We start from the raw sequence: 27,144 nt of genomic DNA on the forward strand, positions 1-27,144 counted from the left end.
TTCTTCCTGTGGGAGTCCCAGTGAATTGAAGCACCTCCCCTGCCAGCCGCACATCGTGATTATTTCTCTACCTGAGCCATGTTTTGTTTTGTTTGTAAGTATACAAGTAGTTTTCTTTTAGTGTAGTTACAGGACTATACAGCCATCGCCACTGTCTAATTTTAAGAACATTCCCCTTACCCCATGCTAGCCAAAGGAACCCTGAACCCCTTACCCATCACCCCTAATCTTCCCCAGCCCCGGCAACCACTAATCTGTTTTCTGTTTCTATCCATGTACTTGTTCTGGCCATTTCCTATAAACGGACTTACGCAGGATGGCTGCACCCACCTCTTGCCTTTCAACTTCATCATCTGCTGGTTGCAATAGTCCCGGTCCCAGGAGTTGTACTTACAGACTGCAGGCCCCTGAAGGTCAGGTTCCCTTTCTGGGCCCTGCCTCTCCTTCAGGCCAGCTCCTGCCCTCATGCCCTTCAGACAGTAGAGGATTTGTTACCCTCTCACCTTTGCACGAGGAGCATCCCGCTGTCCACTTAACAAACATGGAATTTGGTAAGGTTGGGTATTCCAACTTGATAAGTGAAACATGTATAATATTTATTATGTTATATATGCTTTAAAATATTTATAAACAAAGCATAATGTTTGTACAGTGAACCTGCAGTATACATTTAGACTGGTTGGTTTGTTTCATATATTATTCAAAAATATGTGCTAAAGCTGGGCCAGCGTAGACATATAAAGGAAAATCAAATTCATTTTATTGAGGACCTCACCAGCTAGCATGGAGAACAGATGGGCAGACCCATACGTGGACTCAGGGCTACATGTAGGGCTCTTCCCTTCAGAGAGGACGGGGTGACCATCCAGGAGGTAAAGGATGTGAGGCAGACATCTGGCAGGAGATGACTCTGAAGGAAGCTGGCCTGTTTCTCCATGGGTCACCTAGGCCCATGAGGAAGGGGCTCTCGAGAGCCTCAGACACAGGGTGGAGAGCTTGGGCTTGAGCCCAGGGGAGCAGCTAAGGCACGGCCATGTTCATGCTCATGGAAGGTTCTGGGGCCAATACTGGCAGCCACAGGGGGCCCACCTCGCCCCGGGTTCTAACTGCTGAACAGTGCTGAGGAACTGAGTGCCATGCCCGGGAGAGGAGAAGCCACAGACCTTACCACTGGATGCCAGATGCTCCTGCCATGCCTCCCCCAGAACACATCACAGGTTTGAGACTCCCATCTCCCTGACTCGATTTGGACCAGTGGACAGTGGGGTGACTGTACGGTGGGCAGTAGGAAAGACGTGGATGCGACACTCAGACATGGGCCTGTCTGTGCCTGGGAGTGGATGGGGACGAAGGCTGACCACAGTGCAGGTGAAGGGTCTGGTGCGCCAGAGAAGGGCGAAAACCCCAGGGCCTTGAGATAGGGACCGGGAGGCACAGAGAATAAATATGAGCTGCTCTCCTGCCCTCGGTTTGGCCCATCATTTTCAAGAGCCTCCTGGTGGCCATCTTGGGCCAGCCGCTGGCCTCCAGTGTGGGCATTGAGGCCTGGCTTGGCCTCAGTTCTCAGGGAGAGGATGGCCCGTGGTGCCTAGAGCTCCCTCCAGTCCAGCCAGGCCAGTTCTCTGTCTTCACCCTGCTGGCCTCTTCTCTCTTCCCAGGTAGGAGACAGATGTGCCTAATGCCTTCTTCCCTTTTCCTTGTGGAAAGCATTCAGAGAAAATGTATTGAATAAATTGTCTTCTTACCACCACCCCGTTGCTTGGTGGGGACTGTGTGTGTGTGTGCACTGAGAAACAGCAGGGGAAGCAGCCTGAGTCTTGTGCCAACCCTGAGCCCTCACTTCATCTGAACGGTATCCTCTCTAGTCTAGTGGCAAGCTCTGTGAGGTGAGGGATTTCTTTTATTGTGGTAAAATACACATAACAGAAAAACTGCTGTATTAACCACTTTAAAGTGTATAGTTCAGTAGCATTTAGTATGTTGGTAATGTTTTGCAACCATCACCACTGTCTAGTTCTAGAACTTTCTCATCATTCCAAACAGAAATCTCATACCCATTAAGTAGTCACTCCTCATTTCCCCCTCCCCCACTCATCCCCTAGCAACCATTAATCTGCTTTCTCTCCCTGTGAATTTGCCTATTCTGGATATTTCATTGAAACTAAATCATACAATGTTTGTCCCTTTGTCTCTGGCTTCTTTCACTTAGCGTAATGTTTTCATCTACATTGAAGTGTGTGTCGGTGTTTCATTCTTCTTATGGCTGAATACCATTCTATTTTATGGCTAGACATTTTGTTCTTTTTGTTTTTGACTTTTTTTTTTTTTTTTTAATTATTTTAGAGAGCTCGAGAGTGTGAGTGCGGGGAGGGGCAGAGCGGGAGGTGGAGGGAATTTGAAGCAGGCTCTCTGCTGAGTGATGGAGCCCAACGCTGAGCTCGATCCCATGACCCTGAGATCACAACCTGAGCCAAAACCAAGGGTTGCGTGCTCAGCTGCCTGAGCCACCGAGGCACCCCATCCGTGCATCCTCTGATAGACATTTAGGCTGTTTCTACCTTTTGGCTGTCGTGAATAGTGCTGCTACGAACATTTGTGTATGTTTTGTTCAAAAACCTGTTTTCAGTTCTTTGGGGCGTAAACTTAGGAGCAGAACTGCTGAGTCATCTGGTAACTCCATGTTTAACTTGTTGAGGAATCTCCAGACTGCTGTCCACAGCAGCTGCTCCATTTTGCATTTGAAGTAAAGGATATTGTTAATCCTATTTTACACTTGTGGAAGCTGAAGCTTAAACTTTGCAGCTTACCCAAAGTGACTTTCATGGTGATTGGCAGAGCTAGGATTCTGTTCTGAGGGTGGTGCTCTTCTAGTCTCATAGGCACTGGAAACGTAAAGCCCAGAGGCTACATTAGATTCTTGAGCCTTTGTGGCGAAGAAGGGCCTGGGAGCATGGTCATGTTTGGTTCCCCCATCCCAGGGTGATGGGTCCACAGCTGATAAGTTCTCCATGCCATAGCCCCCAGCATGGCTGGCCCAGCCGCCTCCTGCGGGCAGAGTTGCAGCAGTTAGGGTTCATGCTGGAGTCCTGAAGGGCAGGAAGGGGTGCAGAGTCACTGCTTCCTGCAGAGGAGGCCATGTGAGATCACAGGCACAGACAGACCTGGCATCCGAGGCCGGGCAGCGAGGCTGCAGGCGCACCCCGGCCTCGGGGCTGCTGTGTGCGGCTGGCAGCTCCGGTGTGGGGGATGGCTGTGAAACTGCCCGGTAAGCCACGAGGACTGCGGGATCCAGGGGAGGCTGGCCACACGCCTGGCCAGGGAACTTCACTGGCTTCTGGCCATGCAGGCAACGGGAGGAAAGCAGTTCGGCCCTGGCGGGCACCTACAACAGCTCCTCGTCCCTCCCTGCTGCCCTGAGGCCCCTGGCTGAGGTTGGGGGAAGCCTTCTTCGAGCTGCCAGAGGGGCCAGTGGGGGCTTTTGCTCTCCGATTCAGGGTGGTTTCGTGGTTATGTCTCAAGACTCCTTTTCCATGAGTCTTTCCAGTTTTCTCTGAGAACTTGGACTTTGAGGCTATCCATCTAAAGAGAGCTGCACACTAGGGAGAACTGTGGCCTTGGAGGGCGGAGCATCAGGTGGCCTGTTCTACACCTAGATGGCATTTGGTGTCCACCTCTTGCGAGAGGGACTCATGATTCGTTTGAGTCAGGACTCTGAGCAGTTTGGTAGTAGGAAGAGCCAGAGACAAGTCTCTGTGGTCCTGACCAGCACGTATTCCTCTCAGGGCATGGGGTTCCAGGGGTGCCTGAGATGGGGTGCAGTACTCAGGGAAGCTCCCTATGGGACACCTTCCTTCCACAGAAAATTCCGGTCTGACCTCCTTTAATCCTCAAGAAAGGATGTATGTGGTCTCTCCCTGGACCTGACTCAGGTGGCCTAACCAAGCCTCTGGTGTAGCTGCCCGGCCAGCCTCTGTACAGGAGCTTATGGGAGCTGCTTTCCCCCTCTCTGGGGAGGGCAAGGGAGCTCGTGTTCCTGCCTAGGCCATGTCTGATCCTGCCCGCTGACAGGTTCTGCAGTAACCCTGGGCCACACTTGTCCTGGGTGACCCCAGTGGTTCCAGGGCCCTTTATCCCTCTGGGCCCCACTTACAAGCCATCACAGTGCCTTCCTCCTGAGGCTGTCAGCAGGGTGAACCTGTAAGCTCTTATCCAGGGCCCTGGCGGACCCAGAAGACAGTTGGGATTATTCTTGCCGCAGTGGCTCCTCCTGCAAGGAGAGTCTTTTTGTCCTACCTGGAGCGTACTCAGGCCTACTTCCGGCAGTGCGCAGAGGTGCTGGCTGACCACTGTCACCGAGTAGCACTGCTTGTGCTGTTCCTTAAGTGGGTCGTGGGGAGTGTAATGGAGCAATAATACGGAGTGCAGGACAGGTGGGAAAAGTCTTGATCCCCGATTTTTCATTGTGTGTGTGTGCGTGCCCATACACCTGTTCTTCCCAGCGTGAAATGTGGGGTTCTCAGTCAGTTGTGGACAGACAGGTTTGAAATACACGAACAGTTGCTGGACCTGCAGTGCACTGGGTTGGCCTTCACCTTGAAAGGCACTTTTGACCTTGAGATTCTGTGAGCACTTCCTTGCCCTAGGCGAAAGCCTTTGTTTCTGTGGGTCTCTGTTTCCCCATCTGAATGGAGAAGTGGGCCATTCTATCCAAGTTTTACCTGACCTCTGGTTGTATAAGTACAGCTTCCTGGAGGAAAGGGTCCCTACCTGTAGCTCTAAATGGCACCTCTTTGTACTTCTGTCCTACTCTCCTCTTCTTTCTCTCTGAGAGAAGCTTACCTTCCAAACTTCCAGGTTCCAACAAGAAGTGGAGGCTACCTGTTTTCCCCAAAGTGCACCTGCTTGGGCCAGGGATGGGGGTGGAGGGTATCTAGGGGGTAAGGCTGCTGTGGGAGGATCTTTCAAAGCAAGCGTCTGACAAGTGCCCAGCAGTGGACAGAGGTTTCCTTGGCCTTTTGTGGGCCATTGGGTGGATGACAGGAGGGCTGGGTTCTCAGCAGGATGTCATCACATCCGCAGAGAGAGGCCCTTGTCTTAGTCCTCCGGCTTGGTCACTTCATGATTACGTGGTCTCCGGCCTGGGCATTCGTTGACACTGCCGCAGCTCTGCCATTTTAGCTGGTGTCGTGTGGAGACCAGAAGAGGACTGGAAACCCCCAGATGGCTAGAGGGCCATCTGGTGACATTGCTGGCTAAAGAGTTAACCCATAACTTGGCAACACAGCGAGCTTGAAGGCCTGCAGACAGCCATCCCTTTTTTGAAATCGAGCAAAACTGGGTGCCGCTCAGCCTGGTAGGAGGCCTGGATTCCTCACAGCTGGAGGTGGGGAATGAGAGCAGGGAGCTTGTCGGATGGAGCTGGGTCTTTGCATATGGCATGGGGGCGAGGGGTGCCCTCTGGCTGGATTTGGGTTGCAGCCTAGATATCTGCCCTTGCCCTTCAAGCAGAGGGGCTGGCCAGCTCGGAGATGGGTTGTCAAGGATCCGTTCTCTCCTCCGTGCTGAGATTGTGGACGGGTATGACCTGCTCCTGCCCTGAGGTGGGGAGGGTCACACCTGGGCCTGGGGGCTTTCTGGAGGCCCTTGGTTGAAGCACCCAAGCTCTGGGTGCAGGAGCTGAGATTGAGCGCAGCCTAGTGAAGGGGCAGATGAGGGTGGCGGTACAGACAGTGTTAGAGGGGCGTGGGAGTGGTCCGTGAGAGGACGCACTGGCCGGGAGCCTGGCCTTCGGTACCCACCTGGGATAGTGAGCCGCTTCACGGCAGGTGGCACCGTTGAGACTCAGTAGGAACTATTTCCACAGCGCCTGCCAAGGGCCAGCCAGGGTCGGTTTTCTGGATCTCCCTTCTTTTCTGACCACTGTTGACTCTCCTCCCTCTTCCCTGTATGCGACAGGATTAGATTATGCCCACCTCATGAGTAGTGTTTAAGGAAGCATGAGAGAGATTGTAATCACGAGACACATGGGTAGTAAATAAATGTTCATTTCCTGCAGCTGTAGCTTGTTATATCTGCCTTTGATTGACACCTCTGAAGGCTCTTCTGGAAGGAGGGAGAGAACTCATTTTGTATACGTAAACAACTGAGGCCCAGAGAGGTTGTCGGAAGTCTAAGGGCACGGTTTGTCACTAGGTCCCATAACCGCATTCCGCTGCAGGGCTAGCTGGGAAATCTTATCACTAGCTTATGGCCACGTGTCCAGCAAACCGAGTGACTGTCCATGAGGGGATGGCAAGCAGTTTCATGACCACCAAGCCCTGGAACGGTAGTTTCTAGAGATGAGCACATGCCTTCAGATGGCCCACTAGAGAGCATAGGGAGAAGAAAGTATTAGAATTTCTGTTGGCGTGTTTTACTGTCCCTGTTTGGCTTACCTGTGTGTGTGTGAGATAGTTTATAAGGTATTGGCACAGATAACTTACTGCATCCATGCATCCCTGTGTCACAGGTGGGCATACACTGGCACCTATGATACCCATGAGTCCAAGCATTGGGTGGGTCATCAAGGACAAAGGAGGAAAAGTCACCTTGGAAAAGTTCCTCTGCCCTCCCCTCTCCCGCTCTGGGCTCTGTGCTCCTGCTCATGGCCCTAATCCTCACAGTGGCCCGTGGCGTCAGTGTCCCTGTTTCATGTACGAGAGGACCCACCCCAGAGAATCCGTGAGCCTTGTCGGTACCAACGGGGAGTGTGTGCTTCTGCGTAGGGAGGCTGAGCTGAGAGAGCAGAGGTCACGACCCCTAGTTCGCCCAAAGAGGGTTCAGATGGGGCAGTGGCATGATGCCAGAGAAGACCTGGGGTTAGAAATTCTGAAGAGTGGAAGGACTGGAATTGGAACAAGGCGGTGGGGAAGCCTAGGAGGACCGTGCAGGCCTTGCCCTGGGTTGGAGGGGTGCGCTCTTGAAGCTGTGGGAACAGCACTCGTCTGGGGAGGGGGGCTCAGCCTCTACATGCTCATGGGTCTCCCCAGCCAGAAGACCAGTGGGTGGGTCCCAGGCCTCCCCCCTGTTCGCTGCTCCTGAAGAACTCCCTTGGTTGGTTGCAGGAAAACCCAACAAGCCCCCTTTCCCAGCTCAAGGACTCTTTCAAGAGTGCCCAGGAGAGACCCTCCAAGGCTGCTTTCCTGAGGAAGAGCATCCTAGCATGCGTGTGGCCCACCCTCACAAGTGGGACTCTGGCCCCTCCCCTGGGCCCAGCTGAAGACAGAGGCCTCCTTGTTCTCTCATGGCTGGCTCGCCTGCCCTGCTACCTCCATTCTGAGCTGCGCCCAGAGGGTCCATAAGGAAAGGGTTTTGGGAGCTGGGAACCTTACTTCCTTCCCCTCCTGCGGACCAGAAAGCTGGCAGCCATGCTGGGTGAGGGCTCTGGCACTCAGTGCTCCTCTGGTCCGACTTCTGTAGTTGGACACCAGGGCTTGAGGAGGGGGGTAGCAGTGCATCAGAGATGCTGGTGGGCTGGCCTGGAAAGTACCAGGAAGCTCATATGCACTCCAGCTGGAGGGGGTCTCGGAGCTTCCTGCTTCCTTTCGTTTGGCAGATGAAGAAGGGTTTCCAATAGCAGTTAGAGTTGGCCTGAGCTTGGCATTCACACCGAACCCAGCATCCTGACCTTCAGAGCAGGCCTCTTCCCCATGCCCTGGCAACAGGGAGCTTGCAGCCGGGCAAGGCTAGGACCTACCTCAGAGCCTTAGGAGGGAGGCATCTGATAAAGCAGCCACCAGCTGGCCACTGTGGCTATTTCTTCCCCTGCCACTTTGTCAGGGACCCAGCTCAGGAAGTGCCGAGTCCTTGGGGGCCACTCAGTAGGGAAGCTGGCAGCTACCGGGGAAGTTGGGCAGCCTCCCCACCTTGTCGCCCACACCACCAGGGGTCCTGGCCAAGGCTTCCCCTGCTGTGAGAACCACCAGAACGGGGCATTAAGGTAGTGCCTTGCCTGACTCCAGGCCAGGAGCTCTCTGCCCTTGGGATGGTGACAGCCCTGGTGCCTCACTTCCCTCCCACGAGTGCCTCCCTGTTTGGGGAAAGGTGAGAGGCCAGAGGGTGCAGGGCTAACAGATCCTCTCCAGGAACGTCCTCCTTGCTGCCCTCACCCCAGCAGGAACCTTTAAATGTCTTCTTTGCTTGTTCTCAGTGTTCTTTTTCTCATTTCAGTGTCTGACAGTGTCAGAAAAGGAAAAAATTTTTATTCGCTGTTCCGGCGTTGGGCTGGGCAGTCCCACCAGGTGGCGAGGGGTCACCTGCCCTGAGTGGGCTCGGCCTGCCTCTACAGCATCTCTGATAACTGTGGCTCCAGCCTGCCAGCCCCGCAGCCCGCCTTCCAGGATGTGGCTTCTCTCCGGCTCCCTCCGTGCCTCTAAAAATAACCTTGCTATTTTGGAACGACCTCCTCTGGAGCTTTTTCTCACTGCTCTCTCTCTCTCGGAGCTGTAACCCCTGGGAGACCAGACTCTTGGCTGCCTCTGTCCTCCCAGCTGTCGTTACGGAGCTGTCCCCTTCCTGCCTTTCTCCCTTTCCCCGCTACTAGCTGGGGTCTTGTTCTCCCACTAGGAGGGAATGTCCAGCTGGATGTCCTCTGAGAAGAGCAGGCCTGTCACCTCTCCTCTCTGGGACGGCTAGGACAGAAGTGGGGCCATGAGGGTGGGGACGAGGCAGAGCACCACCCTGTGCCCCTGTTGTAACTGGGGAGCCACACAGTTGCCAGAGGGCCGGGAGGGCCTGGGGGTGTGGGGACAGCCCATGCTGCCATACTCTGACCCCTGAGTGCTGGTCTCTGCGTGACCCCCGCCCCATCTTCTTCTTTGCAGCCCACAACCCTGCCTCAGGGCACCATCAACATGAACCAGTGCACAGATGTGGTGGATGGGGAGGGCCGGACAGGTCAGAAGTTCTCCCTGTGCATTCTGACCCCTGAGAAGGAACATTTCATCCGGGCGGAAACCAAGGAGATCATCAGCGGGTGAGTCTGCCCCAGCACCTCTGCATACCAGCAGGTTTTTGGGCCAGTTCTCTCTGGCACAAATTTGGCAAGATTGCCATCACTTTCTTCCCCACACGTGTTCCCTCTTCTGAGTCCCCTCTGTCTTCACACTGCCACCATGTACCCGGTCACCACACCAGAAACTGGCCTCACCCTGCACCTGTCTTTGCGTCATTCCTGTGTGCTCATACTCTCCTCGTGTCCCACTTCCCCGGGGGCCTCCCTCTGCTGGCGCTGCCCCACCTCCATTATCAACTCTCCACCCATGTGTCATTCGACCACGAGGGTTTCAGTCCCCAGAGCACACCTGACCTTGCCTCTCTCCTGCCCGAAGCCCCATCACCTGGGAGTGAAGTGCAAGTTCCTTGGTTGGCCCAGGAGGCCCCTTCCCAGCCCTCCAGCCTCACCACCACCACCCTTGTGTCCCTCATTACCGAGCTGCTTATCACTGCACACCCCTGTGCTGCCCACCAGCTCTGTGCCTTCCCTCCCACCTTGCCTTCAGTTTGAAATGACCCCCCCCATCCTTCAGCCTGAGTGTCCGCTCTTGCAGGTAACCTGCCCCCGTGAGGCACTTGGCACCATCAGCTGGCTTTATGAAAGATGCAGATTGTCTGGGCGCACATCTGGCCTCCTTTAGCCAGCAGTAGGTCCTTGAGGGTGGAGGGCTGTGTCCCATTCCTCATCCTCGGGGCCTACCACAGCAGTCACTCCGGTGCTGCTATAGGCCCTTGCTTCTTTGTCCAGGTGGGAAGAATAGGCAGTCCCTGAGTCACACCACTGCCCTGGCCTTGCCCTGGTCAGAGGCTTAGGGGAAACCCTGGAAGGTGGAAGGGGACCGGGTTTTCAGGTAGCTGACAGTCCAGGCAAGCAGAGCTCCATGCTGCTGAGCTCCTACAGTGTGTGCCTTCCGGAAGTCCGTACTCCTGAGGCGCATGTTACCAGCTCTATGCGACCTAGCCCCACAGTACATGTGCAGTGAGCAGGCTCAGCATGCCTGGCCAGGAGCTCGGGCGCTGGATCTTGGAGAATCCCATTGGTCCTTTAAGGCCGAGAAAGCTTTGAGAGAAAGTGAATTGGGGTGTGGTCGGGGTGGGCGGTTAGGGATCCTGGGCTGATTATTGTAGTGCAGAATGGAGGGAGCTAGAAGGTGAAGCCTTTTGGTTTCAACAAGTACAAAAAACTCTGAGCCCTGGCTGAGCTTCAGGATCTCAGGCCAAGGCTGCTGTATGAGGAAGTGAGAACAGTGGTCAGAAGGTCCCCAGGTTTTGCCGAGTTCAGAAGTTTAAATCCACGCTGTGCCAGGCTGGAGCCAAGGGCCAGAGTTGCATTGCAGAGTGACCAGCGGACCCTATGCTGGGGCTGCCAGCTCAGCCTGAGTCCTTCGTGCTTGGAGAGAGGGTTTGCATTTCTAATTCCTAGGGGCAAACAGCAGGACCGCTTGGCCTCTTCCTCTCCCTGTTTTTAATTCTAGAAGCATATGGTTTAGGAGTGTAGAGGGCTCAGGGAGCATAGGACTCTTGATTTTGGGAACGTGGGCTTGAGCCTCATACTGGATGTGGAGATTAGTTTAAAAAAATTTTTTTTTAAATATACGGAGAGAGGACTTTTACAGAGCCCTCATTCTACAGTTGGGAGACTGAAGCTCTGGAAATGCAAGAACCCTGACGAAGGGCATTCTACAGGCATGAGGGACAGCGGGGAACCACTCGTTTTTCCTGGCTCACACCTGCTGCTGCAGCCCTGTCTGGCAGTCAGACAGCCTGCACTGAGGTGCCACTGCCCGGCGGGATTCCTTGGGGGAGACCTAGCCCTCCCCTGAGGAATTAGGTCCGGTGGAGGATCCTGATTAGCATGAGGTATGGGAAGGGGTGTCCAGGGTCCCCAGGACAGGCTGGGGCATGTGTGAGCCAGGGGACCCAGGTCATTGATGTCGTGGTGTGCTACATGGCATGAGGAAATTGATAGCTGACGCAGCCTCTGCCAGGTGGCCCAAATCCTACCATCAGGCACCTACCACAAGCCAGGGGACTGCCTGTCCTGATCCCCTCTCCTAAGGACACTGCAAGTACAGGGATGGGGGACTGCCATTCCTGTGCAGCTGGAGTAGACAAGGTCATCGGTGGACCAGGACACCAGATGTGTGTGTTCTCTGGGTCCCACATGTTGGCTGGGCCATCCAGGTTTGTGCGGTGGCTCAGAGGCATATGCAGAGCTTTCCCCTGTCCTCATCCTGGGGATGGGCCTAGCTCATCCCTCCCCACCAGGAAGGGTTTGCCCCATGGCAACCTGTCCCTGGCCCCCAGCAACAGCTTCTTTTTCCTCACCACCTACTGGTACACTAGGCCTCCTTTACAGAGTCACATCGGGTAGTGTGCTCTGGGGACAGACTTCTTTTTCCTCCATCTCCTCTCCTTCCTCTGCCTCTCACCTTTGGATGCATGCCGCCCTTGGCATCCTCACCACCTTGCACAGTTCCTTTGCCAGATAATCTCACCTTGGGCTCTTAGACCCTGAGACCCAACTCCCTAATGAGGTACGGACTTCCTCTGGGCTGACTTAGAGCAGGGGTAGTTAGAGACAGTCCATCCAGACTTCTTTCTGGGTTCTTTTCTGAACAGAGGCTTCTGAGCCGCCTGAGGCTTCTCATCCAGAGCTGGATGGAGAGAGTTGGTGGTTCTCTTTCCCACTCTCTTGTGCCAGGACGGGCCTTCGGGATGTTTGGGGCACAACTTAGCACAGGTCTTTCAGAGGAGGTGGGATGTAAGCAGGAGTGGGTGGGGTGGGGTGGGGACTCCAGCTGAGCTGGGCCTGATCTTTCCCCTTCTCTGTGTTCCTGCCTCACAGTTCTGCCCCCCTCGGCTCACTCATCCTGGCTCTGCCATCAGAGGTGGGGAACCCACCCTACTGTGTCCTGGCACTCACTTCCACCACCGGTCCCGTGTCCGTATTCGCCCCTTGCCTTTCTTCCCTCGGTGTATTTTACATGGTGACACATCTGAAGGACGTTACATGCTTCCTGTAAGAACTGGGGTTTCTGTAAGAAACCCCAGCACAAGGGACATATTCCATCATCTGTCCTGGCCAGCCCCAGCCCGCCCCCAGTCTGCAGCCTTCTTCCGGCTGGCACAGGAGCTCACTGAGCTCCGGTCAGTCGGCAGTGCCACCTTGGTGCAGATCTCTTCCCTCAAGGCCCCGTCCCTCGGGCTTGCCAGTTTGCCTGCTTGCTCGTGTTGCCGATTGACAGCAGCTGGGCCACCTGCACCTGTCTGTCACGCCCCCGTGCTCCTGGGGCCCTGGAGGGTGAGGGGACTTTGTGAAGCAGTCTCTCCTCATCTCCTAAGTAAAGCTCTGAGAGGGGTCTTCAGCAGACACAGCTTCCCGGGGTACCCAAGGAATGTCAGCCCCTATGGCAGGCTGGAAAGCAGGTCTTTTAACCCCACATGTGTGTGAGTTCCTCAGATTATGTGAGTGAGCTGCTGAGAGTCTGCTCACCTGCAGGCCTTGCAGACACAGTCATGCCTCCTCTTGCTTTGGGGCCAGCCCGCAGAGGAGTGACCCACAGGGCCTGTGCCTCAGGTCTCCATGTGCTCAGAGTCATTCAAGCTCTCAGCAAATACAGAACAACCTGCTCGAAGCCGAGCTGCGCTCACCCCACATGCTGTTATTCCCCACGCCCAAGCCCACTTCCCTAGCTCTCAACAGCAAAACCAGCATACCCTCCTGAGGCCATCCTAGAAGGTCACCGACTGTGACCAACTTCCCTCCCTCTGCCCCCGATTTAAGAAGCACCTCAGGGTGCTAAATACAGGAGCCCTCCTTCCTGACTCTGGCTCGAGTGCTGGTGCTGGCGGGGCAGGCTCTGCCTCACACTGCGGCTCGGCCACCGTCCCAGGCTTGGGGTGGCAGCAGGCCCAGCACAGACCCTCAGGGTCCAGGGAGAGTGGGGCCAGAGTCTCCTGCGGTACCTAACCCTCTGGAGAGAGCACCCTTCACCACCAGCCCCTCCTGTCCCCCTCATCCAACCCTTCCAGATGTTAAGGAAGCTCCAGTGAGGCAAGCAGTGGACGTGTTATGGCCTAATCTGCCCCTGCTTTCAGAGAGGAGGAGACTGAAGCCTAGAGGCACAGGGAGCCCCCAAGGTCATGGTTAGAAAGTAGCAGAGCCAGCTCTGTATCAGGCCTCCTGCCTTTAGCCTCTGTTCTTCCCATGCTCACCCGCTGCCTTCCCTGCTCCTGGTCCAGAGGGGACTTCCCAACTTGTGGGCCTTGGAGTGGGTCCCTGGGCAGCTCTGCTGGGCCTTCCCCAAAGCCAAGGTGCCCAGAGCCCTCAGGGTGCAGGTAGGGCCCAGAGGTGAATGAATGGGTCTGGGAGGTCAGCTGCTCAGCCCCTGGAAGTGACCTGCCACAGAGAACTTAGGTAGCACAGCTGCTGGTTTCCTGCCTCTAGAGCTCTAAATGCTACTCAGTAGCAGCCCATCTGTGCCTTAGCCAAATCTACCATGGGAGGACAGTTTTAAAGCCAAGTCTAAACCCAAAGATAGGGTCAGCGATGGAAACCATGATGTGCTCTGACATCTAGGGCCGGTCACCGGGCCCTCTCCACCTGCACTATGGTCATTGTGGGGTCAGCATCTGGGCCTGGTCCCAGCACAGCCTGTGCTTGTCCTGGGCTGCACTGTCGGCACTTCCCCAGCAGTGGCTGGCTCAAGTCTGGGTCATGCTCTGCCATGCTCCACTGCCCAGAGGCCTGGACACTGGATGGGCACCCTCAAGTAGGAAGTATTGGCCTGCTGCCTAGACCACCCAGTACTGTTCCCAAGTCCTGAGCGCAGGGATCTGATCCCTCCTCTTCTCTCCCCAGATGGCTAGAGATGCTCATGGTCTATCCCAGGACCAATAAGCAAAACCAAAAGAAGAAGCGGAAAGTGGAGCCTCCCACACCACAGGTAGGTAGAGTGGTGTCCATCAGTGGGGCTAGGAAGAAGTGAGAGCTCCCCACGAGGTTAAGAGACTTCAGAACCCAGTCTAAAATTAGGGGTGAGAAAAAGGATCCAGATGGGAGTGCAGCTAAAGTGGTTATGAGCCCTGCATGGGCTCTCCTTCCCTCTAGCGGTCTGTAGGCTGAGACCTGCATGCTCCTCTCCAGGCCACAGGACAGGACCCCCCACAGGATAGGGTGGCCTCAATCATGTGCTCCGGGGCCAGCCCAGGAGCTTTGCAGTGAGGGAGCTGGTGCGCAGCGGCGGTATGATGGCATGTCCATTCCTTGGCTGTCCTGCCAGCTGCTAGGGAGCAGAGGGCTTGCTCAGAGGGGCTGCTTGCTGTACGTGGGTATCCTTGTGCAGGCAGGTAGGGTCGTAGAGCATCCTGGCTGAGTGAGGAGCTCTCAGGGGACCCTGTTCCTGCTCTGGGCTTTGACCAAAAAACTGTTAAGACCTTGACTTTTGTGCCCCTGCCCTAACTTCCATTTGACCAAAGTGGGGGGATGGCTTGGATAGGTCCCATCAGCTCTAATCCTTCCCTAAAGGCCACTCTCCTTGTCTGCAGGGACACAGGCACCCAGAAGGGCTCTCCTTCTTCATGCCATGCTCCTCACACTCCTGGGGCCCTGGTGGAGCAAATTAACTTTTCTGAGCCTCAGTGAACTGCTTTACAGAATGGGCCTTTGGACACCCAGTTACAGGATTGTTGTGGGCATGGAAGGAAGCGATGAGCCCTTGATGGGTGCTCAGCGAATGCTCCTCTCTGCTCCAGACTTCAGTGTTACTGAGTGCTTTGCCTTGCCTGATCAAGCCTCACAGCAACCCCCCAAGAGTGAGCAGGATGGGAATGGGGGTCCCTTGGGCATCTCGCAAGGCCCAGAGTCTGGCAACGAGCCAGCCCGTGACGGAACCTGAGCCACCCCTGGGGACTCAGCAGTCCTTAGTGGCCTCTGCTCTCTGCCTCACCGAGTGATAGAGGTCCGCCCAGGCAGGACCAGGGGGTGTGTGCTGGCCTGGGTACCACCACCACCAGCCCACACCCACCTGCCCCGGCCCCGCCATGCACGGGCCCTGAGGGAGTGCAGCCCTGGGCCCACTCTCAGCTGATGGTCCTTGTTTGCCCTCTGTCCACCCTCCCCAACGGGCCTCAGGCCAGCATCCCCTGGAGGGTAGCGTACCTGGCAAGAAGTCAGCAAAATGCAGTCAGAGACCTTCCTGGAGACTGAAAGTGGGCTTCCTGCTGGGGAACGGCAGATACACACACAAATGCCCCAGCACTGCCTGGTTTGAGAGAATAACCCCAGCGGAGTAATGGCGTGTAGGCTCGCGCTCTGCGTTTCTGTAGTGATGCTGTGGAAGCAGTGCTGGAGCGGAGCTCCGGCCTCCAGGTCAGGTGACTATGCGTGCAGGAGACATGTTCGGCCCAGACCAGGGCACTTGGTTGTGTCCCGCCTGCCTGCCTGTCCCTCCCCCCAGATGGTGCTGGCCAGCCACGGCTGCGCTTCACTTCTGCAGTCGGTGGTGGGAGCCCTGTGATCACAGAGTGAGGAGCTGACCCACTTCTCTGAGGTCTCTTAGAGCCCGGGTGTCCCTGCCTGCTCTGCTTATTCCCCTTCTGAGCCCTGCAGTCCCAGCCTGGCAGGGCTCTTTTCCTTCTGCCCCTTGCTCCCAGAAATATCACATATGATTCCACTGGTTTCATCTAGGGCCCATCTCCCTGTGACTCAGTGTCAGAAGGTCACGTGGGGTCTCTCCAGAGAAGAGTTGGGGATCTCTGGGCAGGCCTCCGCTCCACAGTCTGATGCTGAAGGTGTTTGGATGCCCCAAATAGAGCAGGGAGGGAAGCCTAAAGCTTTCAGGGCCCCTGTAGAGGCCGGAACCCAAGACCCCGTATCTGGCCTCATTTCTCTGTGGCCTGAGGGAGTTCTGGATAAAATCAGTATGGTGAGGAAGCATTGCTGTGCTGTGCCCTACCCTGGGAACTCAGGCAGGAGCATCCACAGGGTCCCACGTGAACAAGGATGTCTTGAGCAGTTGGGAGTTCCGTTCCGGTCATAGACAGTCCACTCTTCGAGTGCTTTTTTGAGAGCATGTCCTGCGGGAGGGTGAGGGTCAGGCTGCAGGGGGAGCAGATAGCCTATAGGCTGGGGGCAGGGGCCCCAACAGAGCCAGGACACCAAGGAGACAGTCTAGCCCTGGCCAGGGCCTCTGAGGCCTGAGAGTTGTAGTTTCCAGAGCTGCTGCTTAGCCGCTGTTTACTCCAAGAGGGAAGACTTTCCCTGATACTGAGATGTCTGGAGAGGAGGAGGAGGAGATTTACTCTGGGTGTGACTAAGACAGGAAGGATGGAGATCTTACCACCCACTCCCCAAATCCCAGACCTGGGACTCTGACAAGGTCAGGGGCCGCCTGTCTCCCCTGCCAGGTGTGTGGGTTGGGAGGCTTGGTTCATTAGGTGGAGCTCGGGAATGCTGGTTCCTCCCATCTCCCCAGCCTCCCAGGCTGGGCCCTTACTTCTCGGCCTTTCTTCAGAGACCTGTAAAACAACAGATGTCTCAGTGTGAGCCGAGGCGGGCCGGGAGGAATGTCCCTCCTGATCCAGTACCCTGCTGCTTCTCAGCCCCCCCCCCCCCGTGTGTTCTGATTGCTCCCTCTTCTCCAGCGTCATGTTTTCTACCTGGGCGCCTGCTGCTACACCCACTCCGGGCTGTCTCCCTCCTTCAGGTCGGGCCTTTGCTTGGTTTCTGTGTCCGGAAAGTAGAAAGGAAGGCTTTCTATAAAATCCCTTCTAGAGAGGGTGTCTGCTTAGCCCGTAGATAGAGGCTACAGAGGCCGATTAGCCGGAGCCTGCCTTCCTGTCCTGTGTCCTCTTTTCCTCCCTGCTTTGAAAACCCTTTCTCAGCAGCCAAATAAAGAACACGGACCTCACTGCAGCATCAATCACCCTGAGCAGTGCAGGTGTCCCAGCCATGCAGGGACTAGCATGTAGGGGACCTGGCACTTCTCCCTCCTTCCTCTTTAGCGGGTACCTGTGGTCTCTTGTCATTTTGAATCCCAGCACCACCCCACCGCAGCAGTGACCGTGTGGGGAGCAGAAGCAGTGCCGCATAGCCCCAACCTGGCCTGTGCCAAGTCTTACTCACCACACATCTGCTTTGGAGAAGAGAAGCAACTTTACCCAGAGATCAGGCTTCCCTGTGTCACCCACCCACCCCTCTCCTGGAAGCCAGTGTGGCTTTGTTCCTGCTGCCAGACTGTTCCTCTCTCTCCACTCATGCGATAAGGCTTGGCATAGAGGCGGTAGAAGGCAGAGGCTCTGAAGGAGAGAAAGAGAACTGCCTATGGACCTTGGCTACCGTTCAGGGCCATCATTCTCTGGGACAAGTTCTCCAGAAGTGGGGAGCACAGAGAGGGATCTGTGGGTGCAGCCAGCCCTGCACAGGCTGGGAGGCCCCAGGGCCAGAAGGTGGGTGTGTAGCCATGTGGTGCCGAGAAATGTATTTGTTTTCCAAGTTCCCTGTCATGGCTCATCGGATCTCAGGCCTAGAATTTCCTCTGCCTGTTGGGGATCCCTTCCAGCCCACGCCTCACTGTGGGGGTCACCCAGGCACCAGAAAGGGGTGTGCATATGCCGTGGGCACTTGACCCACAGCATGGGGCTAAGGGCTCTGGCAGCCTAGGCCGCCCCCCTCCAAAGCACAGCCACCTCTTCCTCTTTGGACCTTTCTGGCAACCTCTACCTACACTTGGGCGCAGCCTATCTTCCACAGAGGGGACGGATTCACCGAGACCAGTCTTCACGTCACCCCACGCAGCTCTGTCCCGAGCCCACCAGAGCATGCCCAGCCTCTGGCTTCCGGCCTTTGAACAGGAGACTCCATTGTTGGAAGGGGCCATGGCAGGGGGACCTGGAGTGACTTCTGCTTGAGGGAAGCATTGCTGGGACATGGATTAAGGGCAGTATGTTGACTGGAGGTCCAGGTGGCCCTAGGGCCAGCTCTCCTGAGATCGTGAGAGCCTGGTTCTGTTGGAGCCCTCAGGAAACTGTCCAAAACCATTGCCATTATATTTCAAGAAATCCACTTCTTGCAAAGTGGGTCAGAACTATAGGGACTCTCCTGGAAGCCAAGTCTTTTGGTGCCCGAATGGGCAGTCGGGGATGTCCTGGGTCTGTGGGAAGAGGCTTCTTTTTCTTTACCCCGTCTCATGAGGCCTAGAATCCTTGCAAGGCTAAGGAAAGTTTTGGACCTGATAAAATGCCTGTCTTTTCCCATTGTGATACCTGGTGCCATGGCTTCTCGGTGAGTCCTTTAGACTGCCCATCCAAAGCACCCCTGTCACCCCCTGCCACTCCTGAGGGTGTCAGGTGGTAGAAGGGGCTTGAAGTCTCACTCTGGTGGGTACGTCCTTGTGAGCCCGGTGGGCTGTTCTCTCAACCCAGGTAGGCTCCCTTGCGGCATATGACGGGATGGTACAGTGATGCCCCAGAGCCCAGCACACAGTCCATGCTCAATGGCTGTCAGACAGCCTGCTGATCGATACCGGGTCTGTGCGGGTGATTCGTGGACACAGAACCCGTGTCAGCTTGCCAACGGCTCCTACTCAGAATTGGGTTAAGGTAGGTTTCTAAAAGTGAGGTTTGGCCACCAGGATGTGGTGGAAGGTGAGGATTTGTATATTATCCCCCATGTTTGGTGGAAGACAGCTCTAGGACAGGTTTGTTTTTGTTTGTTTGTTTGTTTGTTTGTTTATTTGTTTTTATGACAGAGATCACAAGAAAGGGAACACAAGCACAGGGGAGCTGGAGAGGGAGAAGCAAGCACCCTGCCGAGCGGGGAGCCTGATGAGGGGCTCAGTCCCAGGACGCTGGAATCATGACCTGAGCCAAAGGCAGAGGCTTAATGACTGAGCCACCCGGGCGCCAAATTTTTGCTCTTGCTGGCAGTGCGCTCTGCAGCTGGCATCCTGGACCCTGGGCCAAGCAGGGGGGTTGGGCCCAGGGTGTGAGGTAGTACTGTGGGAGAGCTGGGATCCCAGCCCTGCCCTAGTCTGGACTCTAGGTTTGGGCTGTTAAGGTTCTCCGCATGCTCTGGAAATGGACTTCTGTATCTGGCCAAGTACCTCCACATGAATGCTTCTCCCACAGAGCAGCACCAGCTCTGATCTGGGGAGAGATGGGATGGACACCGTTCCCATCTGGGCTACAAATTGCCATCTAGTTTGTGCGGCTGAGCAGGTGGGAGGGCATGAGTATAGATTGGATGTTTGGGTTATATCTGATGACTCTTTCTTTCACATAGTGTCCCAGGTGTCACACTTTAGCTTTCTAGGACCAGAAGGGGGAGGCAGGGAAGGCCAAGGGCTGGCTCCGGCCTAGGATCTATATGAACATCTGCTTTGCATTCACCCAGCAGGCCATCTCAATGGTGTGTTCTTTCTTTGCCCTGTCCCATCTTTCCTGACTCGTGTCTTAATTACCTATAAGTCTGGAAATGATGAACTCTGAGCCAGTCACTTGTTATCTCACCTTTAATGCCTGGTCAGCTGCTCTGGGCTCTGTGGTTTTGTTGGCAGGGAGAGCTTGCATGTGTCTGGCATCAGAGCTCCAAGCAGAAACCCTGTATATTCGCTCCATGTATGTGCTGAATTTGGCCTGAGGCTGGTGGGACCCGGCACTTCGGGCGTACGGACTAGGGCTGTGGAAGACAAAAAGCCACAGGGCCATCCAGGTGGAGCTTTTGCCCTGACCAAGATATCTCTGAGTCTCCACTTCTGGGGATTCCAGGCCACCGACACGGTGTAGTTGACCTTGGCATCCCCCGTAGCCAGGCGCCTAGGCAGCCAGGACCGGTGTACCAGCCCAGGCTGTGTGCCCCGGGGCTGCACACACACACACTGCTCTCTCCCCTAGGAACCAGGGCCAGCCAAGGTGGCTGTCACTAGCAGCAGCAGTAGCAGCAGTATTCCCAGTGCTGAGAAGGTCCCCACCACCAAGTCTACACTCTGGCAGGAAGAAATGAGGGCCAAGGACCAGCCCGATGGGAGCAGCCTCAGTCCCGTTCAGAGTCCCAGCCCGAGCCAGCCTCCTGCTGCCAGCACCCTGAGGGAACCTGGGCTGGAGAGCAAAGATGGTAAGTGGGAGCCAGAATGGCTTGTCTGCACGCCTGTTCTGGTGGCCAGCCTCACAGTGCTGGAGCAGGCCGCCATCCCAATGCAGCTGGCACTGAGAGCTCAGGGACACTGAGCCCTGGGCCTCAGGCTCCTTCACCTGTGTCCATCAGCACTTGGCAGGGCCTGGGCCTAGGTGGGGCTGGGATTCCTGGGCTCCGGCCTTGGCCTTGCCCCTCTGGCTCTTAAGGCCCATCTGTAAAGGAGGAAGGTAGCACCTGCTGTCTCAGCCCCGGGTGTGTGTTGTGAGAATCAGACCCTCTGGAATGAGGCTTGTGGAGGGAGGCCTCTGGTTCCTGCCCCCACGGCTGCCCTGTGTTCCTGGCCTAGAACCTGGAAGCTCAGTGTGTCCTGAGCGCAGCCTCGTCCTTCTCCTCACTGTGCCATCCTGCCAGGCCCCCAGGTGCCTGGGAGGCTTTGCTCTGCTCTCTCCACTTAGCACTTTGGAATCGCCAAAGCAGAAGCAGGGCAGCAGTCTCTGCCTCCCTGTTCTGGGCCCCGGAGGGCTCTGCATGACATAGGCTGGCTTTTCCTATTTGCATTTTGTCCAGCTCATTACAGACAAGGGGATAGTTGGGACTGACCCAGTTCATTCAGGCCAAAAGGCACTTAGCAGCAGCTGAGGGTGAAGCAGCCTGAGTCTTCCATGGGTAGTCCCATGCACTCTCTCGTTCCCGCGGAAGTCCTCTGCCTCTTCCCTCCCCGAATGCCGTAACAGGCTGAACGGCCAGTTAGCCCTTGATTTCCTCCGTGACGTTTGGTAAGAAGTGGTTGTTAGTGGGCTTCTCTCCTGGGCGGGGGTCCTGCTCTCCCAAACTGGCCCCCAGACTAGAAGCTTGGGGACCCCCTGACAGTGTAGCAGATGCAGCCAGCTTAGAGGGAGACGGATGAGGCGCATGTGTGGGAAGGACATTTCGTTTCTGTCCCATGATTCTGCCCTTGGGGGAGCCCTGTATGGGTGGTTGCAGAGATGGGAGGTAGAGAGATGGCCCCTGTTTAGATCTACATAGGCTCTTTTAGAAGTCCCCAGAAACCAAAGGTGGCAACAGGCTAAGTACATCTCCTGACTCCCCCTTCTCTCTTTCAGAGGAGAGCACCATGAGCAGCGACCGCATGGATTGTGGCCGCAAAGTCCGGGTAGAGAGCGGCTACTTCTCCCTGGAGAAGACCAAGCAGGACTTGAAGGCCGAAGAGCAGCAGCTGCCCCCGCCGCTCTCCCCTCCCAGCCCCAGCACCCCCAACAACAGGTATAGTGGCCCCGGACCGCCCTCCCAGGAGCTTGGTCATCCCATTCCTTCCCCAGGTTCTCGAACCCCCGGCCGAATGGTCTGCAGCAGCTCTCTTGGCTCCCTGGACGTGGCCAGCCGGCCCCCCACCCACATGGACTCCGACAGCGCTGGGGGGCGGGGAACAGAGAGACCGGGGCGCACCTTTGCCTTTAAAGCCAGCAGGCAGTATGCCGCCCTGGCCGACGTCCCTAAGGCCGTCAGGATCAGCCACCGAGAAGCCTTCCAGGTGGAGAGAAGGCGGCTGGAGCGTAGGACTCGGGCCCGAAGCCCTGGCAGGGAAGAGGTGGCCCGTCTGTTTGGCAACGAGAGGAGGTAAGGAGTGGGTTATAGGGCCACACGTGCCATGGACACACTCCCCCACCTGTATGCAGTCTCTCGTGTATACTCACATTCTCCCTTACACTACACACTCACTCACTCTCTCCTGTGTCCTTATAACATGCTTTTTACACTTCACACACACACACAAACACACACTTTGACATACACATTTCCACGTTCCCTAAGCCTTCCTTGCAGGAATGCACTTGTCCTCCCTTTCCGTTCAGAGCATGTGGGGAAGCTTTCCCTTTTGACCCTAGATTCTAGTCACGGAACTCTCAGGCCCCAGTAGCCAGAAACATAGCATCTCCGGACACCCAGACCCCTGGGCCAGAGGCTGGCTGCTACCTGTGAGTGCCTCTTGGCCCTGAGACCTTAAGGGCCCCCCGGTGTGTTCTCAGCCACCTGGGCCTTGTGTGGCTGGATCTTTTCCTTCCTGGCCCATGTCTGTCCTCTGAGATGACCATGGAGGCAGGAAGAGTCTGGAGAGGCAGATGGTGGCAGAAGCGCCCCTTGCCCCTCCAGTCTTGGGCACGGGTGAAGGACATGAAAGGCGGTGGGGTGGGCAGCCTGTGATGTTCCCAGGTGCCCTGGAGCATCACTGTATCCAGGCTTGGCTGGAATGTGAAACCGGGAGGCTGGCAGAGCGCAGTTTCCTGGAGAGGCACAAGCTTTAGGGAGGGGACCTAGGACAGGGACTGGGACAGAGGCATGGTCTGAAGAGAGGAGTGCTCTGTCCTCCCTTCTTGTTCCACTGGCCCTGTGCTTCCCAGAGAGCTGGGGAGAGAGCTTGGTTCCATGTCTGAGGCCCTGTCCTAGACCAGAGTGCTAGAGTGCCCTCTTCTGAAAGGAGCTTCCATCCCTGAGTCAGTAAATGGAGCCTTTGCCCTGACAACAGGGTTCTGACCCAGGTCCAGGGATGAATTGCCAAAGGTCCACGAACCCCTCTAAATGATTCAAGAGTCCATATGTACATTTTTCTGGGAAAAGAAAAGCCATAATTTTCATTAGGTTTCCAAAGAAGTTCACTTTGGCGGGGGGGAGATTCAGACCTAAATTCCAAAAGCGTTCCGAGTGTCCCCTCCACCCTGCTGAAGCCTAAGTAAAGCTCAGAATTGGGGCATGCTATGGGGACAGGGCAGGGTGGCAACGGGCTTCCCCCCTTGAGGGGCTGGCCGCAAGCAGGGTGCCTTTCCTTAATACACACCTGCTCTCCCAAAGCCCCGGGGCCCACCTCCAGAATAAGGAGGAGATGCCCAGAGTTGTTGGTCTTAAAAAGAGAAGAAAGCAGATGTGCCTAATTCCTAGGCAGAGGGAGAAGGAAGCTGACCTATTGCCTGGGAGGTGATCTCCAAGCACTTGGCTGTCTTCTTGTTTGGTTAGTAACCCCGAGAGGTCCTGTGTCATATCCCAGTGTGTGGACATAGAGATGGGAGCTCAGAAGTGGGAAGACTCCTCAAGGTAACACCCTGGTACAGCAGAGCCAGGACATACCTCCACTCTGGGCCTTTAACTGGGGAGCGCCCTCTCTCTGATGTGACCAGGAGAGGGCCAAGGCTGTCCTTCAAGCACCTGAGTAAATATATCAGTGGAGGGGCTTGCCGACACTGAGGAGGCCTGTGGGCCAGGGCAGGGGAGACTTCACGCTGGCCAACAGGTAGACCGCAGGTCCTGGAGGCTCCTGAGTGGGCAGCTAGGCCCTGGGGTAGCAGCAGACCAAAGAATTAACATTCAGCACACCTGCTTGGCTTTGAACTTGTTCTTGTCTAGCCTCCTGGGGGTAGACGGCATCTCCGGGACTTTACTTTCTGCATGCTCCTTGCAACCATGACATGGGTTTTCACTGGGTACTGGCACCCCTGGAGCCCAGCAGTTCTGCATCCTAACACTGTAATGTCACTTTCTTACCCTAATGACATCTGACTGGCTGCTGTCACTTTGCGAGGCCTGCGCTCTGGTCCCAAGTAGCCCTCCCTGTGCTTGATTGGATCCCTGGGTCCTGGTTGAATAGAGCAGAACCGCATATTGGCAGGACGTCCGCCGCAGCTATCCAGAGTGGCCGCTGAGCCCGGCTGCCCGGGAGCCCGGCTGGGGAGACAGTGGGGGCTGGTTTCCTGACAAGCCGTGGCCCTGAAGGGAGCCTTTACAGGCCGATCCTCTCTGCTCTTCGCGTTTGCTCCAGAGCTTTTAGAATGTTTCCTGGATGGTGAGTCACTGCTGAACCAGCCTGGGGAGGCCGTAGCTCTTGTTGAGTTCTTGGTGACTGACACCAGCACTGGCACTTGTGCGGTCCTCACGTCCCCTAGGCTGGGAACCTGGGGAGGGGAAGCGGAGCCGAGGTGCAGGTGTCTCCTTTCTGTGCCGTCCGCCAGCCCAGGGAGACCTCTGCGGCCACGCCTGCAGTACCTCGGGAGCCAGTATACAGGCCGCTCGCTCGCTTTGCCAGATAAGCCGAAATAAGCCATGGCCGACCGGCCCAGAAACCCCCACTGTGTGTGGAGGCTGCACTAAGCGCCACTTCCCTTTCCTCCTCTCTGACTCCTCTCTCAGCAGCCCTGCAGGCCTGCAGCATGCGAGCCGCATGGGCCTTGGTGGGCCGCTGTTCCTCGAGGCCTTCCTGCCACTTTCTGGGACGGTTGGAGGGGCTCTCATTCTGCAAGTGATGGTACCTAGCTCTGTGCGTGGGCCTGGAACCTTCCCCAAACCCCTCTAGGATGGCGGGGCACGCGACACCCTCTTCCTGACCAGGCAGAGCGCTGACAAGAGCTTCCTGTGGTTCACAGGCGCTGCCGCTGCTGCCTGAGCTTCCCGCGCTGTCTCACCCTCTGCTGTGCTCCCTCAGCTGCGGCCCCTGCCGGCCTGGGAACAAGCTCTGTGCCTGGAGGAGATTCTCCAGAAGCTTAGGACACCAGAGCTCAGAGAGGAGCAGAGGGCCTAGGAGCCCTGAGCCTTCTACACTTGGGCTTCAGCCTTCTTTGATGCAGAAATCCTCAGAGATCCATTTTTAATGGTAGCCCTCCCTGAGTAAAAGCTGGTCTCTTGGCAGGGTCTCAGAATTTGAGCCCCTTTCCTCTTTTTCCTTACAGAGTTAGACATTAGTCTTTGGTTAGATTTCAATCTTTTGGGCTCAGAGGCCCTTGCTTCCCCTTTACTCTCTGCCATTAGCCCAGAATGCAAGTAAAAACCCTTCCTATGAGGTGACCTTGGGGCACTTGCCTGGGTGTCCCTGGGAGGACAGGCCTCTGGTTTGGTGACACGTTAATATTGTGTAAAAGAAAAAAAGGAAGGACAAGAGAAAAGAGAAAAGAAAAGAAAAAAAATTCAACTGAGTAAATTCTAAAGATCTTCTTGGCTTTATTCAACAATTCATGAATCAGGCAGCATCCCATCTGTCAAACAGAAAGGAGCTCCAAAGAGCTGTACAAAATAAAGGACTTTTATAGGCAGAAGAGGCCAGAACAAGTTAACAATAGCAAAGAGTGCATTGTTTTGGACAAGGTCACCTTCCTTTGATGGCCAGCAGAGGTCTCTCAGGTAGATTACCCCACTGGTGCTGACTAGTAATTCCAATTTGCTTAGTTCAAGATTCTACTCCTGGGAGAAGTTGAAACTTTAAGTAAGTTTAACCACCATCTGGTGACTGGGACATAGCACAATTGACTCTATTCTGGGGCTGTTACCTTTTTAAAAATTTTTTATTCTTTTTTTTTTTTTTTTTTTTTTTTTAAGCAATTGCCCCCAACCTCCCCTTTCTTAAATTTTATTTATTTACCTATTTACTTAAGTAATCTCTACCCAGTGTGCAGCTCAAACTCACGACCCCGAGGTCGGGAGTGGCACTTTAACTGAGCCAGCCAGGCACCCCACAGTCCCCCCACTTTTGTTCAGATTCTCAGCTTAACCAAGTGGCATGATTTAAAATTTAAAACCTTAGCACCACTCCCAGCTACTGATCAAATTCTTGGAGTTTTTGCTGTTTCTCCGTGGTCGTCACAGGTCATGACGTTTTTTGCTGAATCTCTATGGTACTCACAAGTCACAATTTCATGTTTACATTTTTTTAAGTCAGTTATCCTCTTCATTGCATTCTGATGGTCCAGTCTTAAGGAGATCATTCACTTTGTGGTTAGTGACTGCAAACACACGTTTAAGAGACTGTAATGCACGAGGGAGACTACTGTGGTTATTTTAAGCAGGATAATTCCCAGTGTCTGGAGTGTGTTTTGGATCCATGGTCCCCAAGACCCAAACCGACCAAAATCAAGTAACTCAGAGAAAGCCCTCCCCTGAAGGAATCACCTTTTTTTTTTTTAAATGAAGTGTCTTTTTCAATGATTTTCACATAGCTGGGTTTCAGATTTCCCATAAGTATTCATCTAGGTGCGTAAGTGGCACTGACCACAGCACCGACAGTTCCTTGTTTAGCTGCAGGCTTATCAGAGGATACCCTATTACGAAGGACAACTTTGGCCTTGCAGAGATGGGGACTGCTGCTGAGATCTTTTTATAATTGGGGGCAAATCTGATTTAGGTAATCACAAGAACATGGGAATACAAATGTACTACAATTTGCTTAGGAATTTGTGTCCAGTTGGGCGAGTACAATTATAATCGTTGAAAGGTGAAAACAAGGCACTAGATGTTCTGGCTGTACAAGTCGGATTGTGTAAGTGACTCCTAAGATCAGGGAGTCCATTGGGAATAGAAGGGAAATTGGTCACAGGGAGGGCCAGGGGGTCTCTAGTATCATGGACTGGTAAAGAACTCTTTTAATTGTCAAATCTAGCAGTCTGAAAGATATCCAGCCCCCTGCCCTCCCTTAGTAATGGCCTGAGAGATACGGGTAGTAGCTTTCTTTCCAGACCTGTGCCAGAGTAGAGTAAAGGAAGAGGAAAGAATTTCATGTTTAAAGAATGAAGTCTTGATCCAGCATCTTGGGTGGAAGCAGTCCACTTTGATGTCAGCTACTTCCTCGTCAGTTTGATGTTGAGGTCTCCAGCTGCTCTGTAGCTCCCAGAGTCTGAAGGGGCCCTTTTTAATTGGGAGATTGGGGACCCAAGTTTCAGGTGCCTGCAGTTTGGTTGCCATCTAGGGAGTGAGGACGACTTGGAATAGCCCTTGAGAACTGTCTTTGTTCTTCGTGATTCCAAATCAGAAGGATGGCAGAAAATAGGAAACATTAGTTTGGAGAGTCCTAGCTAGATATTTGTAAAAAGTAGAAAGCAGGAGCCAGTCCAGGTTATTTATAAACAGGTATGGAGCAAAACCTCAAAAACATTTACAGCTTAGAATCCAATATTTACAAAGATGCAAACACAGTTTTTCTCTCTATAGTTATTCCTATTTTT

The 27,144-nt window shown here is 54.9% G+C and overlaps 1 protein-coding gene across 7 annotated transcripts in view; it reads left to right on the top strand.

Moving 5' to 3' along the window:
• Positions 1-27,144, top strand: part of MPRIP (myosin phosphatase Rho interacting protein) — a 151,889-nt gene that overhangs the window by 75,628 nt on the left and 49,117 nt on the right. For 6 of the 7 annotated variants that reach the window (XM_047707932.1, XM_047707929.1, XM_047707931.1 and 3 more), the window contains exons 4-7: positions 8,862-9,013; positions 13,898-13,982; positions 19,930-20,149; positions 21,274-21,433. In XM_047707932.1, coding sequence (XP_047563888.1) covers positions 8,862-9,013; positions 13,898-13,982; positions 19,930-20,149; positions 21,274-21,433 — 617 coding nt within the window. Of the gene's footprint in view, positions 1-8,861; positions 9,014-13,897; positions 13,983-19,929; positions 20,150-21,273; positions 21,788-27,144 lie in introns of all 7 variants that reach the window. The other variant, XM_047707927.1, reaches the window with a different exon arrangement.

This window comes from Lutra lutra, chromosome 16, assembly GCF_902655055.1.
Source record: "Lutra lutra chromosome 16, mLutLut1.2, whole genome shotgun sequence".
Taxonomy (NCBI): domain Eukaryota; kingdom Metazoa; phylum Chordata; class Mammalia; order Carnivora; family Mustelidae; genus Lutra; species Lutra lutra.